We start from the raw sequence: 24,289 nt of genomic DNA, 5'->3' as shown, positions 1-24,289 counted from the left end.
GCAGAGTATCGGGCGCAACCTGGGAAACAGGACTAGTAGTTTGTATTAGAATGTCTTCTGCTTTCTTTTGAGTATGAGGACCACACAGTTTAGGTCCAGGTTGGGCTCAGGGGCCTTTCTGTGTGGAGTCTGCATGTTCTCCTTGTGGGCATGGGTCTTGTTCCTCACACTGTTAAAAAAACAATGACTCCAGTTTGAATATGTGAGTTTTCCTTGTGATGAACTGATCTGTCCAGGAAGCTTGTCTTCACCACACAATCTGCCAACAAGACACAAACGGACGATAATCAACCAAATGAACCCCAACTGCTCACTTATAGCCGTGAATTTCAGCAAGATGGTCACTAATGTAAATGTTTAGGTTTTTATATAGTGTAGTTCACTTCAGGTTCATCATCTATAATTATACATTTTGTCTCCAAAACTTCATTTTGATAGTAACTTAACAGAAACAATGCAGATCTGTCCACCTCATTTTACTTCATGAACCAGATGCAGCCCAATTTGATTTCATTTGGACTGCAGTCTGAATATATTATTTGGTTTTAGTGTAGAGAAGTATATTCTGGAAAGGAATACTTTTTTTACTGGTCTACCTGATGAGTTCTACTTTATTTCCACTATAGAAGAAGTAAAGTAGAACTCACAGCAAACAAATCTGAAACATCAATGTATATTTGTAACTTTTAAAACTCGCATAAAGACTCCTGAAGCCAGACTGAACCCTCTGAATGTTGGACTCCTAGCTCTGCTTCATTCAAGGTGGCTTCACTTATTTCCTGCATCGAGACATTTTTTAATGTGGGAGCGCTGAAGCTTGAGCACGTCATTAGTTGCTTTTAATGATATGCCTCCATGCTGTTCACTCTCTGAATCGGGCCATTGTGGCTTTCCTATAGTGGTTTTCACTTAAATAGAGGGCGTCCTGCATCTGCCTCCAGCTTGTTTTCCTGCTGTCTGGGGGGGTTGAGAAAACCCAGAAGGTTTGTTGCTGAAAAAAAGTGGGTGAAGGGCTGAACAGTGAGGAGGGAGGGAGGGATGGAGGGAGGGGAAAAAAAGTGGGAGGAGATGCAGAAGGGGAGTTGGGGGAGAATGGAAACGGATATTATATTACTTACTGCAAAACTCAAGTACGGCAGCAGCTGTTTAGATGTCGTGTTAGTCATCAGGCTCTCGAAAAGCCCCGTACCCCCCCCTGTATCCCCCCAGACCCCCTCTGGCCCCCCCCCCACCCCCCCACCCCCCCACCCCTTCCTCTCCTGGTCTGACTCTCATGAGAGTGTTGTGAATAGCTCCTGAAATAGAGGCTGCTGAAGCGTAGAGAGAAATGGGAAAGCTGGTGTGGACAGAGGGGGGGATTGTGTGTGTGTGTGTGTGTGTGTGTGTGTGTGTGTGTGTGTGTGTGTGTGTGTGTGTGTGTGTGTGTGTAAGCAATGTGATACGGGGCCTGTGTGAGAAAGTGTTCACATAGGAGTGAAAGAAAAGAGCAAGAAATGGTGGTGGGAGGCAGGCAAGGCCACATAGATAAGTGAGCGAGAGAGAGAGAGAGAGAGAGAGAGAGAGAGAGAGAGAGAGAGAGAGAGAGAGAGAGAGAGAGAGAGAGAGAGAGAGAGAGAGAGAATGGGAGGAGTGTTGAGAGGAGTGCAGGCATGCTCATACTGAGAGTCTAACTCTGACAGAGGAAGAAAGCTGGTGAGGGAGGACTGTTATTTTCCTGCCACACATACAAATATCCTCCACTAAAAGTGACAGATCCTATTGAACGTTTATTGTTCTCTTTACTCATTTTCATTCTGGATTTTCCACAGACTTTTTCACGCAGCTGAAATTTTCTCTCCTGAACTGAGAGGACTTACTTTTTCCCCCCCTTTGTGGACATATTTGCCATTAATTGACAGCTGTGAAGTCATCTGTGTGGTTCTACTGTTGCCTTTTGAAATGGGGATTTGGAAGAAGCTGCTGATTCTCGGTAAGTAAGTCTCTCAACAGGAGTATCATGTGTGTGAGTGTGTGACTGGAAGGGTGTGTAAAGACGGACAAGAAGGAAAAAAAACTAGAGGGAAGTTTAGAGATGTTGCGGCACACATACTCATTTCCTTAGTTATATTTGGTGAAAATTCAAAAGCCATAAAGAAAAGGTTTCAGTAGATCCATTTGCTTTAATATGTATTAAAGACTAAAACAGTAGAAAGTCACATGTTGTGAATCTGGTTGTTCCACACCCTGTCACTGATGCTGACCTCCTGCTGACATAGGTCAGAGTGGCTTCTGTGTGTTAAAAACCTCCGTCGCCACACTAACCAGGTCAGTCTGAGCTTTTCCTCAGAGGGAAACTTCAATACAGAAAGCTTGAAGACGCTGCAGCATCGTGATCAGGTCTCATGGCACAACGAGTCACAGCAGGAAGTCTCTTTCCCCCCAATGAATCAAGACACCAGAGGCGGCACACGACTGGTGATGCTGCTGGTTTATCATGCAATTATTCCCAGACAGAACTGTTTATCATTTTAGCAGAATATCCACATTTATTTACCAAACAATTTGTCATTGAATTGTTTTCTATACTTCAGTGTTCATCTGGGAAAAGTGATTTACAGTAACATGGATGTAAAATCAATGGAATGCCTGCTATTGAAGGTGCAATTTGATGCTGTTGAAGGTGCAATTTTGAAAGGTACCGGTAACTAATATTGTGACTAAACAGTACTTGGATAATCCCAGAGGGAATTTCTTTGAAGAGTACTTTGTCGCAATACTTTATAGCATGATTAAAGCAATGTCGCAATAGCTATGGTTGATTACCCAGGTCCAGGACTCGTTCCACCACTTTTGGTTATTGAGGCAAAAAAAAAAGAATGATATGATTCATTATAAAATAATAAGGAAAAAAATATTCTTGTGTAACTTTGTTTCTGGTAAAAATACCTTTCAGAGTATTTCAATACTTTTTATCACAATAAGTACTTGTAAATGAATACTATGTCAAGAAAAAACTGCTTTATCAAATGTTTCAGACATAATTTCTCCAAGACAACATTAAAAATGATTTAATAAATAATTCTAAATAAATTATGGGAAAATAGCAAATCATTGTTTTTTCTTTCCGTGTGACATTTTTTGAACGCGTTGGCAGATTACATACATTTTGTATGTAATAAAGAAACAAAACAAAACAAAAAAAAAGCAAAAACAAAAACAGAAAGCCTTCAAACACTGCAGAGTATTTCAGCCATTTTCTAGTTTCTAGCCTAAAGTGTCTCAATTTAAATAACTCCAGCTCTTCACCAAACTGTTTTCCACCACAATCAAAGCTCACAAAAATACAGTGTTTTCTCTGAAAAGCACAAAAATGTCCCAATTCATCCATCTTCTACATGTAGTGTGAGTAGTGTGATTACACCCTGCACACACACACACACAGGAAGAACATGCTAACAACAGAGTTGACCGCTATACCACTGGGCTGCACAGAAGCACAATCAGGAAGACAAATACTTTCTTCAGAAACCAGAACACTGTACTTGAGGATCTTGATCCTCCTCTGCTAAATCTCTGTGGCCAGTTCATCTGACAAGCTGGATCATTTGAAAATTGAATTTGGCCTGACTCCCCAAACACAACGGATAATTCTTGGAAAATAAACCCGCTGACAAGGAAAATTTAACTTGAACAAAATGTTTAGTCTGTAAACTCCTTAAAGTGCCTCATCCTACCAACCTAAGCTCTTATCTTAAAAGTGAAGAACTGAAATATACATGTAAAAAAACAGTTTAAGGCAGAGGCATGAAACAACAGTGGAAACACTAACATGTAAAACTTTCACTGACAGTGACCGCTCATGCCAATTTGTCTACTTTTCGAACTTTCATGAACATTTTCAGAAAAGCAACAGCAACTTGGAGTTATTTGTAGATCGGAGCGCTTTCTTCCTTTTTTTTTTACTGAGAATGCGTGTGGCCGTCGCACTAAGATGTATTTGACCCGCTCTAAAACAAAGTTCAACCGCCCTCCCTAAAATATATAGAAACATAAAGAGTGAATATTGGCCAGCAAAATTCAAGCAGTGCGGCTCGTCGTTCGATAAGAACGACAAAGAAACCTTTTTTTTGATTAGATCAGGAATCAACTGTTGTCTGTACGAAACGCAGTCCAGGTGGAAAAAGAGAAGCTACAGAGTCAATAATTAATCTATCATCCAAACGTCAAAAATAGTTCCACCCTGAACTAACTAAAAGGTGGACCAGTCACCCTGAGTATCTTTTAGGACAAACACACTGTCAGGAACAGGAGATTATTATTCTACACAAAGTGAGCTCAATGGGAAGAAAACCGGAGTCTTGTCCCGTCAGGATGTGAAAGAAGAAACTTGTCAAAATTATCTGCAGAAGTTAGAGACATTTTATTAGTATTTATTATTGAAGAAAACAACTGTGCATCACAGGTTACTGTGTGGGAGAGAAAAACAAAGCTCTCACATGACGTCAGACCAGTGTATTTTGGACAGCTGTTGCTTTTTTGGTCTCATGCAGATGCTCAATTTCCTTTCATACACAGTATCAGTATCATACACACTTAACCTTTTATTATTATCTATATATGTTGAGACAGAATTTTTCTTGGGTGCTGTTAAAGGCTTAATCAATATTTTTTTTTTAGTACTTCATACGCAATATAAATAAACACCAATGAATGTGTATGAAAGTGATCAAAGTGACTCTGCAAGCCTTCGGCTTCACAGCGAGCCCAGGGTCTGCTTGTGGCGTTTGCATGTTCTCCCTGTGCATGCATGGGTTTTATCCCACAGTCCTGCAACTTGCTTCTGAGGCTAATTGCTAATTCTAAATGGCCCAATAGAGTTTGTCTGGCTCGCTGAGTTAACCTATATGTGCACTGCCTCCACCCACACTGTAGGTTGATGTATTTCACACTATTTCTTTGGAAAGCCTTCACAGAGGCGTCTCGCTCTTGTACACTAACTAAAAGAATGTTCCTTAAAAAAATCTGATGTGCTCAAAACGGATGCATTACTGTTTTTGGCTGAAAATTATGACTTTTGAAGAAATAAAAGAGGAACAGACTCCAATGTTTTCAAGAAGGAAGCCAATGGAGAAGCAATGACAGCATTGACTGTCTGCAAAGGCTCATGCAGGAGTTTAGCAACAGGAAGAGAAAAGACAAAGACATCTGCTTGCAAAAGCCAGAGCCAAATACAGTGAGAGCAGCGATGGAGACACAGCCCTGTCAGCTGAGAGCGCGGCATAATGTTACTCTCTAATAGGGTCAGGCCGTGTGTCCGTCCAGTTATTTCATCGGATAATTGGAGCCCACACTATCTCACACTGTCTGCTCTTGTTGAGTATCTGCTGTGAGAACCGCCATCTCGTCACACGGGCACAGAAGCCTCGTTGCGACAGCGGTGATACGGATGTGGGAACACTAAAGGCCACAGTGTTCGGCTGCTGTTTCCAGGCTTGTCGTGACTCATTGACTCTCAAAAATGTGACTGACGTGTGTCTGTCGTGGTGTGTGACAGGACGAAGAGTCACGCTGGGGAGGAACGGAAAAGAGTAAAGAAAAGCACAGTAATTGTGGATTTATAGTTTGTAGATGGATAAGAAAGCCAGTACAGCTGGGGCAGATGGGAATGTCTTTTGTGTGGCTATTCATCTGAACCGTCAGTCTTCTGGGACATCAGACGAATCCACATTCGTTGATCGATCTTCAATATGATAAATGAGTTTTCTGAGCATGGGGAGAGAGATGAAGGATGGTAATATGATGTAGGAGGATTTGTGAAAGTTCTTCTGAGAGTTTGGTTACTTTAACAGGATAACTGAATCATTAAAATGTGTCATGCCTTGAAGCAGAAAACACCACTCTGTGATGTTTCGTAGATTTATAGTTCAACTGTTTGATTGTTCATTTGAGCTGAGGTCCTTAAAAAGTGCAGAAAGAAACTGAGTGACTTTTAAGGCGAGAAGAAAAGGTACGACTGTTGAGGATGGCCCAGAAGCAAAACACGTTCACATTTTATTACTCATGGCAAGTGGCAATTTCCTACAAGGAGGTCAGGGTGGGATTTGTGAAGGAAGCAGAAGAGGGGAAGTTATGAATAGATTTATTACACATAGCTTCCAGGACTAAATCAAGAAAAACTGAAAGAGGAAAATATTAATACCTTTTTTTTTTTAAACTGTAAAACATGTTCAAGTGAAAAAGTATTTAATTAATTTGATTTTAGCCGGGGCAGAGGTCTGTAACATTCATGACCAAAAGAGCCATTTTTCTCACTTCATATTGAATAAAATTTGTCTGGAGCCTCAAAACACATTTAACCTTTAAATGAGGATAATGAAGCTGATGTAAAGCTGCCATGCCTGCAAAAATGTATTTTATGTGACCCCTAATACATATTTGTAATTATATTGATAGTAGTGGCCATCATAAATAGTAACTTTTCAGATGATTTTAGTCTATTTCAAGCCATTTTAGTTGTTTTGGCAATCTGTTGCCTTTTTTCACCTGGAAAACCCAGAAAGAAAATACATTTCATTCTGTAGAGCTACAGGTTAGGGTAAAGATTGCATGCTCTACCTGTGCTTCAGGTAAACAAACATCCCAGTGATGTGTGTGAGGTGACGTGTTGTGGATCCTGTCTGTGCCTGTGATCAGCTCCAGCACGACCCAGGGGGATGAAGCCTTACAGAGGCTGGAGCTGGATGAATCACTCTTTATCTAGATAGCAATATTCATTCTGATTGGTTAAATTACAAGTGCTTCCCAGGAACGCCGGGACAGCGATGAGAGCACCAAATAGTGATGTGCAAATGAACTGTGGATACAAGAACGGGAACAAGTGATTCAAGAAGTCAACTTGTCGTAATGAGTACGGCAGCCCGGAAGTGCAAAACACCATAAACTGATGACTTGAAATGGAAATTACAAAATGAAACACAGGAAAAACTAAAGGGATCGACGAAGCAGGATGAAGGAAGCAGGACAGACACATGGAAGCAATGTTGACCATCCATGGAATTAATTGGAATAAATTCCCTGTTGCTGTTAGAAATAAGATCTTGACGACTGACAGTTTTGCTTGGATTCCAGTTAATTCTGATTTTTGGTGTCGCTGAAGTGTCGCTTCACCAATATCTTAAAATACGTCTGGTAATGTAACATGAATCACTCTGAAGGGTTAAAAGATTGTATCCTCAAGTGTTTGAAAAGGATTGTGCAAAAGAGGCAATACTTCGGCCATATATGGCAAAAATCCGACTTTTCCCTGCAAACTGCAGCGAGAGTGTGGAGCCCTGAGGAGAAAATTATTGACATTTTGAGGAATTGCTCTCCTCGTGCATATTAGTGAGGGAACTCAATCTCACAAATGCTTCTGGCTTCAGAATTTATTATGGTGCCGAATCAATATCTCTATAAAGCCAGGTTAAATTTCAGCAGGTTAGTGAAATATACGTCAGTCCTGTAGCATTAGAGACATCTGTCATGCACTGGGAATCAAGCTGTTTAAATGGATGATTTAGAGGTATTTTGCCATTTCAAATCAAGGTGTTCATGGTTCGTTCAAATTCCCCTTCAGAAATAGTTCAAGGCAAAAATCCATAAATGTCCCATTAGTCTTTAATCAGCTCAGGGAAGTTCCTGTTTTCTTTGCTTCACTCTGGAAATGTTCTTGTGAGCAATGTCAGACTGATCGTGACGTGACACTAACTTTCTCTCTTTCTCCACAGGATTAACGTGTCTGCTGGGAAAATGTCAAGAAAATTGTGGCATTGGCTTCACTAAAGATGAAAAAAAATGCGTTGGTAAATCCTCCTTTTTCATACATTATTCAAACTCCCTGCACTCCATCGTCTTTCTGTCCATGATGATCAAAGATAGACACACTCTGAGATAAATCACTTGGGCGTTGTCAGGGTTTGTGAACTCAATTGCACGGCAGACAAGAAGCTCAGTTCAAAAGTGTTTATCAAAAACCACAGCAGAAGCCAAGCCAGGCAGTCCAAGACCAAAACCAGTCCAGGCAATGGAGGAGGAAATCCAGGAGGCAAAGTCGGGCAGGCAGGAGGTCGAAAAACACAAAGGCAACACGAGGAAAAAATGGCGGGTACGAATGGTGTGAGAACTCAGACGAACTGGCAACCAGAGCTACAAGAGAGGGGAACGAAATCCACACACTAATGACAATTACAAACAGCTGTGACCAGGAGGAGGAAGCAGTATTTTATTTGACCTTTTTAGGTATTTAGTTGATATCCAGAGCAGATTGCAAAGAAAACAACCGTTGAAAAGAGGTTTAAATTCTGAGGTCACCTCATTAATAATGAGCAGCTGAAGAGAGCAGAGCTTCAGACTGAGAAAAAGAGTTTGTTTACAATTAAAGTCAATTCAGCATTTACAAAACCGTAGCACAGTACATATTGTCTTTTATGTTCCTGCAGCTTCTAAAAGTCAAAGCTTTGTTTCTGAAGAAACTTTCCTAAAATGTGTTACTCATGATTATTTTCACTTCTTAGATTATATATCAGTAACACTGGCCTCTGATAACAACACTTTTTTCTGAGTAAATACAAATAAAAGTGCAGTTATGATCACCATTTTAAATGGATCTTGTGAAAAATTAACATTTCAGTCATAGATTTTGTGATAAAATTATATTTCAAGACTTTAATGTGTGAATAAAAATCATTATATCCTATTTGCAGGGAAATCTGTTGGAAAGTTTTAAACTGACCACTAAATATAGCATCAGAAATAAACGGTTGAAATTAGATATATTTCTGACTGGATTTCCATGATGATTAATAACATTCTATTAAAGCTGATGGTCACTGCTGGCAGTGTTGTTTCATTGGATGGGTACTTCAGTAGAACAACAACAAAAAAATGTATTCCACAATAAACTGTAAATATTATACAGCAATATAAATCTGTAGTCACAATTCCACAAAAAAAGAACAATTTCTTCTTTTTCTGCCAAATTATTTTGATTATGTGGGAAACAATATAGAGTAACCAAAATGAAATGCACTGACTGGCTTAAAGCTTGACTGAAGTAATCAATATTTTTTTTAATTAATAATTTGGAGGCAATAGAAGGAACAAGGAATTTAACAAAGATGATCATTCATACATGTAAATGGCCGTAGAGCTGCAGAGTGTCCGTCTGTCCCGCTCTATGTCCAGATTATTATTATCCACACAAGGTGTCATCTGAGGAGCAGCTCATATACAACTCATCTAAACTTATTGACTCTGTTCACTTCAGCATTAAACTGCACTGAAAGTGCCAGTGTTGCATTAGCAGCCTACATTAGCTATGAGCTTTCCTTTATGAGACTCGTCTGCTGCTGTCTGCAGATTTAACAGTTTTAAACTACTTCTTTTTATCATATGAAAATATTTCCTCCATCCAAATGTTCTAGATTACAACGCATCTTTTTCTAACTGACGTGACGCGCTCTGGAATTGAGGCCGACAATAACATCTAACTAGTTTACGTTACTTTGTAAATACTGACATTATTGCAAAGTGCAACTTAAACAATAGACAAAGTTCATGACTCAATTTACTGGACTGGCAGCAATGTGTATAGCCATTAGTTCTGATTGCGTGCTGAAGTTTCTGGGTTTAAATCCACAGACCTCAATGAGTGTGAAGAAAACCCATGTGGGAATAACTCCACCTGCTTCAACACGAACGGCAGCCACTACTGTCAGTGCAACGCCGGGTTCAGACACGTCAGCGGGAAGGTTAACTTCACCGCAACTAATGGGCAGTGCCAGGGTGAGTGTGTGTGTGTGTGTGTGTGTGTGTGTGTGTGCGCACGACCACTGACCTCATTCTGTTTCCACCTGCTCTACCTTCAGACGTCAACGAGTGTCGAGAAAATCAGAGTGTTTGTGGTGGTTGGGCTCATTGTACGAACCTGATCGGGAACTACAGCTGCACCTGCAAAGTCGGCTACGTCAGCATCAGTCCCAGCAGTTCAAGTGAGCGGTGCAAAGGTGAGACATGTATTTTTAGTCCACGTTTACACATAGCCCATAGTTCTTACATTTATATATGAACCATCTACGAGTCTCCGCTAAGGATGATTCCTGAAAACTTCGCAGTGGAGATTTAGAAAAATACTGTCTCTTGTTGTATCTAAACAGGGGAGACGGAGATTTAAATCACAAGTTGTGACGTGTTGTTTTTTCCAGGACTCTGATTTACTATTGTGGCTTCATGCTTCATGTTACACTGCCCCCTACAGGTCTGGCGGCTCATAGTAGCTCTGAACCACATCAATGAAGAGTTTTTGTAAATGTCGAGGCAAAAATAGCCCTTTTAAAAAAAAGGAGGAAAAGAAAAAAAACCCAGGTATGTGTAAAGGTGGCCTCAGTCTTCTTCAGCCGGGGCCTTCTTCCTGGTAGACCAGGGGTGTAAAACCTGTGGCCAGAGCCAGCCCGCCAGACTCCAATCCAGCCTCATAGATCAAATCTTGTGCATTTCATATATATTAATATTTGCACTAAAACAGAGATTTAGAGTTCAACTGGAATTGATAAATGGTTTTCTCTTATATCGAACTTTTCAACTGCCTGAGCGGTCCCGTAGCACTGTACATCATCACATTCATCCATCCTTTGACAGCAACTTTGGGGTTCAGTGTCTTGCTCAAGGACACATCAACAGGCAGAAATGGGAATTGAACCTGCAGCATTATGATTGCTCTTCTAACCGAATCACAGCCACTCAACTTGTGCTCAATGTGTATGTGGCCACTCAAGTAAAATCGGTTTCGACACCTCAGAGTTAACTGACAAGAATAATTGACAAAATGTGTGAAGGCCATGAAAAAAAAAGAAATTAAACTTGTCGACTTCTATCTTTTTTTTAAATGTATTTTCTGTTTGTGTCACTGTGTGCAACCAAGCTCAACTTCCTGAGTGCACTAGAGGAGAGAGCAGCGAACAACAGAAGTTAAATTCTTGAAGTGGGAGCTCACAGTGTCAGTCCACCGCAGCCATGAGGAGGAAATTAAAGTTAAGCGAAGTGCCTCCACTGTTTGCTGCTTATCGCCTCATAGGGATTCATCATCCTGTTTTCCACAGGCTGTCTGGTCTTGATTTAAACTCAGGAAAGTCTGCCTCCGCCAATACACAGCAATGCCAAGCATGTATAAACACTTTGAATTGAAGAAACCCTCTCATGATGTTTATTTGAAATACACAGACCTTCATGATAAATGCTAAAACACGGCACAGCGATGAAACAAGCAGAAGGTACTTACAGAAATAATGCCAGCAGGCTCTGTTGTGCATGTAAATCTAACAGGGGTTGGCAAACAGTGCCTTGTTCAGACCAAGTAAGGCTGCAGCGGCAGTACTGATGTAATTACATTACTAATAGTATCAGACAGGAATGGGAGAATGTTATTTTTCCTCGTTCTGACCACATCATTTGGAGCCATCATTAACAAATAAATCCCACAATTGTTACATAATTCTGACATCATAATCGAATCGTGCCCATCCAAAACAAACTGGATGATTATGAAAGAATGAAGAGCTGCACTGTGTCTTGTTCAGCAAAATGTATTTAAATTTGTTCTTAAAAGGTAGTAAATGTTCTTGTGTCCCTAATATATCACAGTGTACTCTGAATTAAACTACAAAGCTATCTAGTGCATCCTGCTCCTTTGATTTACAGCATTTAACTTTTCTGAAAGAGCAAAATGACCCCCCACAACACGGCGTGCCAGTAAATATAAGAACTGTCATTAAGATCATTTTGCTTTAATAATCACACGTCTGTGTAACTTCATAGTAACATCGTCCACTGCAGAAACACACTTGCCACTGCTCTCCAGGATTCTCAGTCATTCCCGACGCCTCTGCTCTCACCCACATGTAAACGAATGCAATGAGGCAGAAGTGAACCGTGAAGAAATCTGTGGAAAGGAAGGAACGTGTAGGAACGTCTTCAGAAGCTACTGGTGCAAATGTCCAAAGGGTTTCACCAATATCGACAACGAAAGGACACCATGTTTTCTGGATTATAAGACACATTCTTATCCCCAGTTGTGGCAGGTCATCTATATTAAATGTTACTTGTATATATTATTATATACCCTCTAGGACCAGTAGATGGCACTGGATGACAATAGAATGCTGCTACAGTTTTGCCTTAATAACCTCCATTACTACTGTACTTGACTGAAACGTCACCAAAATGAAAAAAAAAACCTACACGCCAGAACTTTTTACAAAATGAAAAAATGAATCATGAAATATGCTACAATGAAAGGAAACTAAGCAGCAAAAAGAGTTCCATTATATATGTTGTGTTTCCTCTTCATCTTGTCTTTTGTGACTCACGTGCCTTAAACTCAGTTATGACTGGAAAAAAAATCCATCCATTTTGTTGCTTTCAATGTTTTCATCTCTCCGTACTGATTAGTCAGAACAATACAGTGAAACCAAACACAGGAGACCTTTACTACTTTCTCAAAAATATCACAATCTTTACAAATGAAATCTATGGGCAGTTTTCTAGTTATGCTTTAAATCCGAATGAATGTCTAATTACAAGTTTCTTTGACATGTGCAAATTTAATTTTGGTCTCTTCAGAGGAGAGTCTTGGACCTCCTGACTTACATGTGTATCTTTTGCTTCATTATGTTGGAGTATATCAACTTCTGGGCTGTATTTTTATTTCATTATTAATTAATGCTGAGTGTGGCAGTTCAGTACTGATAAGTTGCACTGATCTTCTCACAGTCCTGTTTTCATCACTAAGTGGAGTATCAGAGCTGACGAGCATGACGATAACTTCAGGGTTTGCTTTTTTTTTTCATCCAGAGCTCGACTGTGACAGCTTCAGTGCCAACAGCAGCCCTGCTGAGGTGAGTTAGAAATACCCCCCAAAAAATAGAATAATGAGTTTTCCTAATGTATTTTGACTCAAAAAGTCTCCGTTCAGACACTTTTGTGTTCAGACCTCAGGCCAAGTATCCTGCTAAAGAACATCTCAGCCCGACCATCCTATGGTCCCTGTAGGCTTTCGTATCAATGAACTTCATTATAGAGGAAGATGAATAGTCTCATTATTCTGCCTTTCTCTCTTTGTGTCTCTCTTCTCCAGACCATTGCAGGCCTGGCAGACATTTTGTCCATGATGAGAAACAGCTGTTTGGCTCTGTCCCACTCCAGCCTCGCTGGTGAAGGGAAGGTTGACGGAGAAGCGCTACTGGAGGTCAGAAAACGCACACACACACACACACACACACACACACACACACACACACACACACACACACACACACACACACACACACACACACACACACACACACACACACACACACACACACACACACACACACACACACACACACACACACACGTGTTCTCAACCCCTCCCGGTCTCTTGCACCTGGTGCAGAAACTTTTCACAGCGACTCAAACGATCCTGGAACCTGCAAACTTTGTGAAGATGAACGCCAGCGAGGATGTGAGCGAGCTGCTCAGCACGGTGGAGAACTCCATCCTGCTCATTGGCCCTCAGCTCAAACACAACCGGACCAAGCTGGCAACCACAGAGACGGGTAACATTAAAGGAGCCTTCGCCTCGGGGGAGGATGGTGAAGGTTTTGACTGCAGGAATCATGCAGTGAAATGTTTCGTTTGCTTGAAAAGATGCAGAGATTGCTGTTCACAAGGGGAAAGCGCCACCGACTGGACCGATTCTTCTGACCAATGAGAACGCTCAACTCGACACGGACTGGACGACAGCCACCGGGACAGGAGCGTATCCTGGTAAAGCCTTGGCTCGTCTCTCATCTCGTTTCATCAGCCAGATGTTGATCCACTGCGTGTCATGCCGCAGGCTTCGCTTTGGTTGCCTTGTTGAGCTACAAGAACCTGGACGCATCATTGAACGGCTACTTCGACGGGCTCGGAGGATTTGACAAAAACGGCGTGGATCCCTCCTTCCAAGTGTCCTCCAGAGTTGTGTCCGTTGTGGTGTCCAACCCCTCCACCCAGTCTCTGAGCCGACCCGTCAACATCACGCTCAGACACCGGGAGGTAGGTTTTCGTTTCTTTTTGGAAGACAAAACATGCAGGCGGTTGTTGATATGTTGACTTGGTCGTGTGTCTCAGGAGAGAAACGAGTCAGCCGAGGTGAACTACATCTGTGCGTACTGGAACGAGCGGGGAGCCTGGGCCACAGACGGCTGCGATAAGGACTCTTCCAACGCCACCCACACCTCCTGTATATGTAAACATCTGAGCAGCTTCGCTGTGCTCATGGCCCTTTATCCCATGGAGGTAAGGAATACGTAAAAACCTGGGTAGCGATAGAAACACTTGGTCCTTCAGTATTCCTCCTGCAGTTGTCCTGGAGGTGTCCCACAGCGATCAGTCCTTGGGCTCTAATTATTTTCACTATACATAAATAACCTCCCAGACGTATGTCCAGACCTCAATGTTCAAATGTATGCGGATGACGCAGTAATTTATACTCATGGTTCAACAACTGACAGAATGTCATCCAAACGTACGGATGTCTTAACAAAAGTCCAGCTCTGGCTCAAAGATCACCGTTGAGCTCTCAATACTAAAAAAAATGTGTAGGACATTCTCCAAAAGACCAACAAAGCAGAACAACCTTTCAGTCTCTATAGATGGAGAGGTACGGAACTAGTCTCTCAGTTTAAGTACCTTGGAGTTGTACTGGACTCAAACTTTACCTTCAAGAAACATAAAAATTGTCAACACTATAAAATTCAACCTCCAAAATCTTAAACAAATCAGGCCTTTTGTCTCCACCACTGCTGCCCCCTCCTCCCACCATTGTGTAATTTTAGAGAAACATTGTCTTTTGAGTTTAGAAAACTTCAGAATTTTTAAACGTACTTGTCTCGTCTACAAATCGATTTGGCCCCACCCCCTTTGGAGGAATTATTTTTTTTGAAGAAAAGACAGTAATTTTAGAGCGAGATCAGGCACTAGAGGAGACTGTGAGGTTCCATTGGACAAAACACCACTGGACAAAACACCACTGGACAAAACACCACTTAACTGAAACCCACTAACCCTAACTTAAGGGATAACAAGCTGGAATAGTTATTACTGTTACTATTAGAGAGTCTTTCACTTCTTCAGCTTTTAATAAAGAGCTGAAACTATGGTTAAAGGCTAACCAATCTTGTGATCACTCGTAAGACCTGATAAAAGGTTATAGATTAGGGCATTTGTTTAGTGTTTTTTTTTTGTTTTTTTTTGCAGGGGTGGTTGTAAATAGTGTATATACTCTATGTCCGTGCTTGTTTGTTTTTAAATAATTGTTGTCGTCGTAAATGTAGGACTATGCATGGAAAGTAGCTCATGGCTAAATCTGGCGTATTTACACAAGGTGGTTGTACCATTGAGTGTCCATTAATGTGAAATCACCTCTGCAAATAAACTAAGAAAGAAAGAAAGTCAAGGACAGTTTCAAACTAGCAATGATCGCTGTGATTCAGTGGAAGTAGAGTTCAAGTCCTCAGAGATGTACGGATGAACAAAACAAGGAAGACGTGAGGAAGACATCAGATGGAGAGAAATGTCCAGTTACAGACACTGACTGATAGCTGGTCAGATGATTTCAGGATTTCACCCACAAGAGCAGCAACATTTGAAATCGCTCATTGTTCGTTGTGAGGGTTTTTAAAAGGTTGAATTTCAGTTTTGGCTCCTGGACAATCAATGCTGTGTATTCTCTTCTTCCTTGTGCTTTTTGAAATTTCTAATCATTGTTTATTTGATTCGATTTGGTAAGTTTATTTTGGACATGTGGGAACAACAACAAAACTGCAAAATTTTTATAAAGACACAAACAAACAAACATAACAGAGCAAAGCAAAGCAAATATGAGTTTAATGTAAATATTTACCAACAAAATATAAAGATTCATATTTACAAGAAAAAAATTGTAAATAGAAATATAAGTAAATGTTAAATTGTCCTTACACCATGTTCACAGACGGTCCTCTCTGTACTTTGTGAAAACCATAGTTTTGTTCAGTTTTTGGACCTGGGTTGTTATTGGACGCTTCCTGAGCTCCGCCTCCAGACTGTTCCACAAATTCACTCCACATATAGAAAGACTAAAAGACTTCAGTGTTGTGTGAAACCTAGTATTCTTTTATCTTTAAATCCTCTCTCCAGTTAAACCCCCATCTCTGCAAAAAAGAGTTTTGAATATTTGTAGGAAGTTGGTAGTCTATTGCTTTATACATTATCTGTGTTGTTTGAAAATTTACCAGGTCAGTGAAATTGGGGCATAAACGGCCTAAATCAGCAGCGGCTGTAACTGCATGACCGTATCGTGGCGGGTCGGCGTGTTTTCAACAGTGCAGAGTGAAAGTGAACAAACCACATGACTGCAAAAGTCAATCAAACTGAGTATCTTGGTGTGAAAGTCGAGGTTTACTTTGCGATGCACTGATATTTAGAACTAACATTACATCTCTTTTAACAGGCAGAAACACACGTGTCAGCAAGGGAAAAAGTTATAAGAGATTTTCAACTGTTTAATGTTTAAAATGAAAATATCCATGTTTATTGCAACAAACCAAACATGTTGGATAAATCCAGTTACAGTATTAGTGGATTAGCTTGTGAACATTTGGATTTTGCCTTGTATAAATCCAAATCTTTCTACGACACAAGCTGATCTGACAAAGATGCTTCACTGAATGAAAAATGTTTGATGAACATCTGCAACAACCTTCTGCAGGAAACGCAACTTCAGTTTCAGTACTCACATGAGTGTTTCGTCCGTCTTCCTCTTCCAGCCAGACTTTGGGCTCCTGCTGGTGACGAGGATCGGCCTCACCCTCTCCCTGCTGTGCCTGATTGTCTGCATCCTGACCTTCAGGTTCTGCCGCTCCATACAGGGAACCCGCACCACCATCCACCTGCACCTCTGTGTCTGCCTCTTCATGGCTGACCTCATCTTCCTGGTCGGCATTTCACAAACTGAACCTGAGGTGAATTAAAAAAAAAAAAAAAAAATGTCTTAGCAACCTCTATCAGACAGGAAGGAAGTAGTGTAGGGATTGCAGTTAACTGTATAGCCGACACTCAATAAAATAAAAGGAAAGTGCAAATTTCAAACTCATGTCCTGCAAGGTGTTGTAACACCTTAATACCACAATAAATGATCAAAAAAAAATCAGACATGTCATTCAACAACACGATGTGGGATTTATAGAAAATAAGCACAAAATATGACTTACTAGGCTTATTGGGTTAATGTTTAAGAATACATAGTGATTTGCAGTACTTTGTGTATAGTACTTCCAGCAAAAATGTTCTTTATTTTAAACAAATGAATCAAACGGGTGTAAATACAAGATTGTTTGGGTAAAGCAAGTTTGGCTGCACCTTCTGGCTCTGGTCTGAAACCCCTGGCCCCACGGGACATAAGACAAGAAAACATAACATTAGAAAACTGTAATGCAATTCTATTACTTTTCAGGTAAATTTTATACCTACACAATTAGAAAGGAAATTTAATGTTCCAATTAAAATGATGAACAACTCTATAACAGAAGAGTAAACAGGAGTGTGAGAAAGTATAGTTGCAGTAGTTGTGAAAAAGATATGCAAGTATGAGGTTTCCTGTCTGGTCAGAAGAGATTCTCATTTTTTTTCTTTTTTTTAAATTTGTCAGTGTATTGAAAGACATCAATTAGGCATTTAAGTGTGATACAAAAAATCTTCCTGTACTGCTTTTAGTTCTGCGTTACAAGACTTCAAATAGAATAAAACACATTGCTTTGAATACACTGCCTGAAAAATACAAACAAACAAACCACACCAATCTCCATATTTCATATTGGGATAGTCAGAGGAGTTTGGAGTGATGAATGATGGTTGACTCATGTAATTATTTCACAGGACTCTTTATTTTTTATGCTTCAAGCTGAGTGCATTATTAAGTCAGAGAGGCTCTTTCTATGTTAACATCAGTGCATTCCTGCAGCCATGTGGCTTTCCTGAGGCAACAGCACAGAAAACATGGACGTTTCCGCACATTGCTGTATTGACATTGATTACAGTCAAACACACAAGATTCATGTTAGGGAAGTTGGTTTGTACATACAAGTGATGAACAGCCCAAAATTAGTCAAAATTGCAAAGCACTGTGACTCAATAGTAAAATTGGGAAAATGTACTGATAGTTATTATTTTTTTATGATCATTATTGCAGAATGTGAAGCAATATGAGGTTGCCTTGACCCACAGCAGTACTAAACCCGTTCTCAAAATCTTCAAACAAACATGAGTCATTAAATATTTACTACTTTCACTAAAGTGAAGGATGTGACAACTTATTTAACTCATTAAACATTTTCTTTATTATATGACAATCACAAATATCTATACTATACCAGAACCTATTCAACACATTTTTAAAAAACTAGTTTTCCTGTCAAATATTATAATTCTCTTTATTTAAGAAGAGGAACCATCCATATTAATGAACATTCATATATCCATCTACTACAGTACTTTACCCAGTTCTGGATTGTGAGACAATCTGCTGATCATCACCCGGAGAGAGAGACAGATTGACCTCACAAATTGGCCTCCAGGCAATTTAGGGTCACCAATTAATCTCATGTTCCCGGGCTGTGAGAGGAATCCAGATTCCTCAGAGAACATCCACAGGTGTAAACAAACTTTGCACAAATAAGCCCAGAGGTCAGAAAGACACGGCAGGTTTGAGACCCAAGTCACCACAGTGCGTCCCTGAGCAAGACCTTTGACCCCTGTCGTCCCCCAGTTGCCACACAGCGGCAACTTTTCCTTCTTCTTCATGTGTCTTCCCTCCACATCTTGTGTTGCGCTCCAGGGCGGCTGCAGGCTCGTGGCAGGGTTGCTTCATTTCTTCTTCCTGGGCATGTTCACCTGGATGCTGCTAGAAGGAGTGCAGCTGTACCGGATGGTGGTCCTGGTGTTCAACGCCACAATTCGTCCCCTCTACCTTTACGTGACCGGCTACGGGATTCCTCTGATCGTCGTCATTCTGTCGGCCAGCATCAGACCGAAGGGCTACGGCACCAAGCAGCAGTAAGTGTGTGAAGGGTCAGGTGGGAAAGTTACAGTAAAAGCCTGTTTGTAGGAGTTTCAATGACGTCAGTGCATTACATCGTTTTTCAGTAATTATCTCAGTGACGGAGGGGAACACCCTCATATGAACATGTGCTTCCCTTCATACGAACGCAGCTGCTGGCTGTCCCTGAAAGACGGCCTCATCTGGAGCTTCTTCGGCCCGGTGTGCATCATCATCATCCTCAATGTCTTCTTCTTCATCGTCACCGTCTGGAAACTGGCCCAGAAGTTCACCAGCCTGAACCCGGATCTCTCCAAGCTGCACAAAATTAGGTGAGTCAGTGTTTATTTGAGAGTGTGTCACATGTATTGTGCTGAGTGATGACGTCTCCACTGCACAAACAAACAAAGGTGTCTGGATCCAAAATCTGCTTCCTGATGGAAAGAATGTGAGAGTTTGAGCGGGAAAGAAATGTTGGTAACGTTTACATAGTACTGACCCCGTGCTCTGATCTGAGCATCCCCCCAGGTGCAGCCCACTAAACCCCGGTCCTCCACAATATGCATATTGTTTGCACTCGTTTGCAAAAATCTGCAACTGCAAAACACATCTGACCTCAAAAGGAAAAATGCACGAGTCAATCAGTGGTGTTTAAGTTAGTCAGAGAAGAGCAGAACTTGAGCTTCTTGTGGTAAAAGCTTACAAGCAAATAAGTTTTTCCTTGAAAACAATATTTGGTGGAGTTTCAGTGAGAGGAAAGATGTGGGTCATGTCCACATTTCATATTTGAATGGTGCATATTGTAAAGGTCACTCACACTTTCTGCAGAATTTGATGAAAATTTGATCTAATTTTACAGAGGAACATAAAGAAGACGTCAATGGAAATCAAATTTTCAAAAGGGCCCAGGCAGTATACACGGCCTGAAATCGACAAACAACCTTGGACTTAATCTTTTTTATTTATCTGCTGCTCTTGGCCGGTTTCCTCCTGCGTGTTTCTTTAGAAAAAAAAAATGTAATTGTCTTTTCTTTTGCTGCATTGCCAAACTCCCCCAGTGTTTTCTCCTCTGGGTTATTTTCCCAGACAGTAGGCACCGAGTCATTGCATGTTTTGGTTTTATCATCCACTATTTTTTTTTACTGACCTTCATATCCTGTCCTGTGTTTCCCCTCTGCAGAGCTTTCACAGTGACAGCAGTGGCCCAGATGTGTATCCTGGGTCTGATGTGGGTTTTTGGGGCCTTCTTGTTTCAGAAGGATGCCAAAGTGGTTGCATATATTTTCACTATCCTCAACAGCCTGCAGGGTGCGCTGGTCTTCATCATGCACTGCCTGCTGTCTAAACAGGTAAGAACACAGAGGCTTCGTGTGAGTCTGAGGCGTCGGGTGAGAATTACCGCGACCCAAATAGACCTGGAGAGACAAAACAAACAGAAACATTCACAAGAGACTCAACAAATCCTGCCCCAATAAAAAAGAATGGCAGTGGTGTGCTTGACTTTTCCTGATATTTTGCTGCCCTCTGCAGGTGAGAGAGGAGTACGCACATTTCCTCTCGTGCGTCTGCACACCACAGAAGAAGAGATACTCAGACTTCAGCAGCACCAATCCCTCCAGCACGCAGTCACAAGTGAGAAAACACACCGATGCCACTCACTGCTTCCTCCAATCTGTCCTCAAGCTACACAAATAAACTCAGCATAGACACATATGGTAAATAATTCCTCTGAATAAGTGACATAAATAACGGCCTGTTGACGAGGATCCAGCCCGACAGGAACTTCACCGTCTGAGAGGAGAGAAAGAAGAAAGTCCTGCAGCCCAAATCTATTTACAAACCAATATTTAATTTCCTGTGGATATTCAATAACTGTACAGTGATCTGTCCTGGGTGATTTTCTCATAGCCAAGTAAAGTTTTCATTTTTAATAACCAGTCTTTTCAGGTTAACAATGTTTTGGGTTTTTTTCTTTCTTTCCCCGGTTGGCTCCATTTCTGATTGTAGATCATGTTTGTAGCCATAACTGTCAAATAAAATGAAAATAACTAGAACAGCCTAAATTAAAATTCTGACATTCTCTCATTTGTTGTATGGCATTTTCAAAACTGTGCACTGCCAGTTTGATCTAAATATTTGTGTTGTTGCTGATAATAAGTTTTTGTTTGCTCAGGGCTCTCGGAGCGGGCAGCTCACGGGAGAATCCCACATCTGAAGAGCTTCAACGTTGGTCGTCCCCCAAAGTCTCACTCTCACCTTCAGTTGACCGTAGGTCAGTTCTTCCAGCTTTCAGAGGTTTCAATCCCTTTATGTTTTCCTGGTGCATTTTTTTTTGTTTGTGATTGGATCCCAAAGGTCACAGGTTTAAAAAAACCCCCACTTAAAATCAGATTTGCACGAAAATGAAAGCAGGCCTCAGAGGCTGGCCATTGCTTTTGTACGTGTGTGTGCGTGCGTGCGGGCGTGTGTGTGTGTGTGTGTGTGTGCCAGCATTTAGCTTCACTGTAATGTTTTAATCAGAGAGGCGATTTTAGGCTCTTAAGAAGACGATACAGTTGTGGACCACTGCACGAGGTGATTGTAAATAAATTCCTTAAATGTTTTAGATGACTTTCTAATTGGGAAAGAAGTAAAAATACATCTCTCTCTCTCTTTCACACACACAGCTATTCTACTCTTTAGATCTTCTCAGTAAAACAACATTCACTTTTTTAAGCCTGTAAACTTAAATATCACTTTTTTGGTACTGAAGGGGTGCAAGTTTAAACTTTTGTTCCCGTTTGTTTGTGACGTATTTAATATTTAGCACCAGCAATGGTATCAGGCCTTTTATAGCCCAATAAAGTGACTTGGACCAAAATTTTCTGCAGCTTAAAAAACCCATAAAATAAATTCTAATCAACCCCAGTGCATTATGGGTCATAAAGTCAATGGCTTTTACCTCATTTCTTCTTTGTTGTACCACATCAACATTGTCTGTACATTAAGTTGTATAAGCATTGATTTTTACAGCAGGCAGGAAGAAGCCCACTGTTCAAAATGGGCATTCAGGTACTCGGTAAGTGAACATGATCAATCTGAGTGATCAATTAGAGAAGCTCATCAGGTCATCCAGAACATATCACAATTACAATATAAGCTGTATTCCCTCAAGAGTGACATCGATGTATTTATTCATGTTGGCTGCAAATCTATGAGCATGGGGAAAGTGTTTGCACTGTATTTTATGTAAAGGTTTAATGTAGAAATAAATCTTCTATGAAAGTTTTCATACTGTATTTAACAGTATACCCTAGAGGGGAAAGAAACAAAAACAAACTGAGTGAAAATTGTAATTATCCATGAAGTGCCTCCGAGTTTCCTTGTGTTCCCGCGTCGGCTCCTTCAAGGTTTTTACTTCTGTTCGTTTTATTCCAAACAAAATAAGTGATTTCTTTTTCAACGTCACTTGTGGCTGTTTTTGAAGAATTTACCTTGTCGTACTGTTCAGCTCTGCCTTTGTTTTTACTGGTGTCTGTGAAGGTTTTTGGTTCTTCTTCTTTAATTCTTAAGAACAATCAACCAAAAAAACAAACAAAAAAACCCCCAAATCATGTTCAAAATGACCTCGTGGGCAATTCAGACAAACAGACCCACCCGTCTGATAAGTCTGCAGCTTCCAGCCTCTGTTTATGGAGCAGATTTCCATTTTGTTTTGTTTCTGTTAAAACTGAGCTTCACACATTCGCTGTAGAGTTGAAGCCACATGGCGGAAGAATGAGGAAGAAGAGAAGGATCCATTTCTCTTTTTGTGTACAGGCTGTGAACAGTGAGATTTATCAGAGGTCAAATGTTCACTTTCTTCAGTAGCACAGGGATTCGAACCGGTATCCTTCTGACTACCAGCTGCCGTCACTCGCTCCGCCTGAGATGAGAACCTCTGCAGTAATGAGATCCTTGCAGACATGAAATTATTTTCTATTTTATTGCACTTTTCTGTTGTATAGATGAAGATCCAGCAGGTCTTCTGTCACACGGTGCATGGAGTAACGATGAAAACCTGCGAGTGAGTCTCACTTACAGAACAAGAACAGTTGTCATATTTTTATTTTTATATATATTTTTGGGGGAAAAACTTGTAAGCTGTATAACCAATAGAACATTTGTGTAACATGTTTTTGATGAAACGAGAGAAAATGTTGTGATTATAAGTCAAATAACTGTGAATTGATCTGAGTTTGTTTGGATTGAAATTGATTCTCTTAAAAAAAATAAATAAAAAAACTTAAATCCACCGTTATTTTGAATTTAATAAGAAAACTGTTCTCTTCTCGTAAGTGCGACTACGACCAGAAAAACCTTTTATTCTGTTCAATCGGTGAAAAATGTGTTTTTTATGTGTATAAAAAAGGTGACTTTTGTGAATGTACGAAGAATCAATGTTAGAATATACTATAGTTTTATAAACTATTTCTTTTCTGAATATGTTTTGTTGTATGTTACTCGGTACTGTTTCCTTCAAAGAATATGCAGCACAACATGCTATTAAAGTTCCTACTTCAAGAAAACCATCAAGTCTTAAGCGTGGTCTTTACACAGAAAAATGGAAATATACTTTGAACATTTCCAATCACTTTTTATTTGCTATTTTTCCCGCACCTGAACGATGACTCAAACTGTCTGTAAAGAACAGACACCAAAAAGTGAAGAAAGACCTGCCGCGTCATGGGTTGTTCACAAATGACTGCCTCCAGTCATGTTTCAGCTGAGAGATGAGTAAATCTTCTCCACATTACTTCACTTAATTATTAGTTGGGAAAGAGAGAGATCCCAGGAAGGAAGAAACCCAGAATGACTTAGAGTCGACTTACATGAGAACCTTATAGGCTGGATTATTCTGTGTTTTGAAAATCATAAAGGATTTCTGTTACTTGTAATCGTTGCCAAATGTAGGATAATAAAGTATTTCTGGGCCTGAGCTCCCTCATGTGTTTGGACATGGTTTCTCTTCACTCCTTCATTTACTCCACTGGTGCTGAAAACCTATTTTTGCACAAAGATGCGTTTTGTACAGAACATCTTGCAAGCGGTGAATTTTGAGAATTCATATGCTACACAGGTAAAATTGCAAGACGTTATTTGTGAATGTATATTGATCTGTGTAATATTAAATGTTCAGTTTCTATCAAATTGCAGTAG

At 40.5% G+C, this 24,289-nt stretch overlaps 1 protein-coding gene across 1 annotated transcript; it reads left to right on the top strand.

Annotated features, from left to right (window-relative positions):
- The first annotated feature begins 1,638 nt into the window (after positions 1–1,638).
- On the top strand, positions 1,639–23,646 carry adgre5b.1 (adhesion G protein-coupled receptor E5b, duplicate 1). The gene is made up of 17 exons (XM_080519560.1): positions 1,639–1,692; positions 1,809–1,969; positions 7,746–7,820; positions 9,658–9,801; positions 9,885–10,022; positions 12,865–12,908; positions 13,148–13,258; positions 13,448–13,610; positions 13,702–13,821; positions 13,892–14,091; positions 14,167–14,334; positions 16,845–17,039; positions 18,911–19,128; positions 19,285–19,443; positions 20,292–20,460; positions 20,642–20,743; positions 21,285–23,646. The coding sequence occupies exons 2-17, from the start codon at positions 1,939–1,941 to the stop codon at positions 21,324–21,326; spliced, it is 2,079 nt and encodes a 692-aa protein (XP_080375686.1). The 5' UTR covers positions 1,639–1,692; positions 1,809–1,938; the 3' UTR covers positions 21,327–23,646.
- Positions 23,647–24,289: the final 643 nt, after the last annotated feature.

Source organism: Blennius ocellaris, assembly GCF_963422515.1.
Source record: "Blennius ocellaris genome assembly, chromosome: 3".
In the NCBI taxonomy this organism is placed as follows: Eukaryota; Metazoa; Chordata; class Actinopteri; order Blenniiformes; family Blenniidae; genus Blennius; species Blennius ocellaris.
Note: the sequence above shows the minus strand (reverse complement) of the source record. Positions and strands in the feature narration are given on the sequence as shown.

Bases quoted from the DNA above. Each gene is read 5' to 3' on its own strand.
- adgre5b.1 (XM_080519560.1), top strand. From the start codon at position 1,939: ATGGGGATTTGGAAGAAGCTGCTGATTCTCG. The intron at 14,092-14,166 runs GTAGGTTTTCGT...CGTGTGTCTCAG, and splicing joins TCACGCTCAGACACCGGGAG to GAGAGAAACGAGTCAGCCGA. The intron at 17,040-18,910 runs GTGAATTAAAAA...GTTGCGCTCCAG, and splicing joins TTTCACAAACTGAACCTGAG to GGCGGCTGCAGGCTCGTGGC.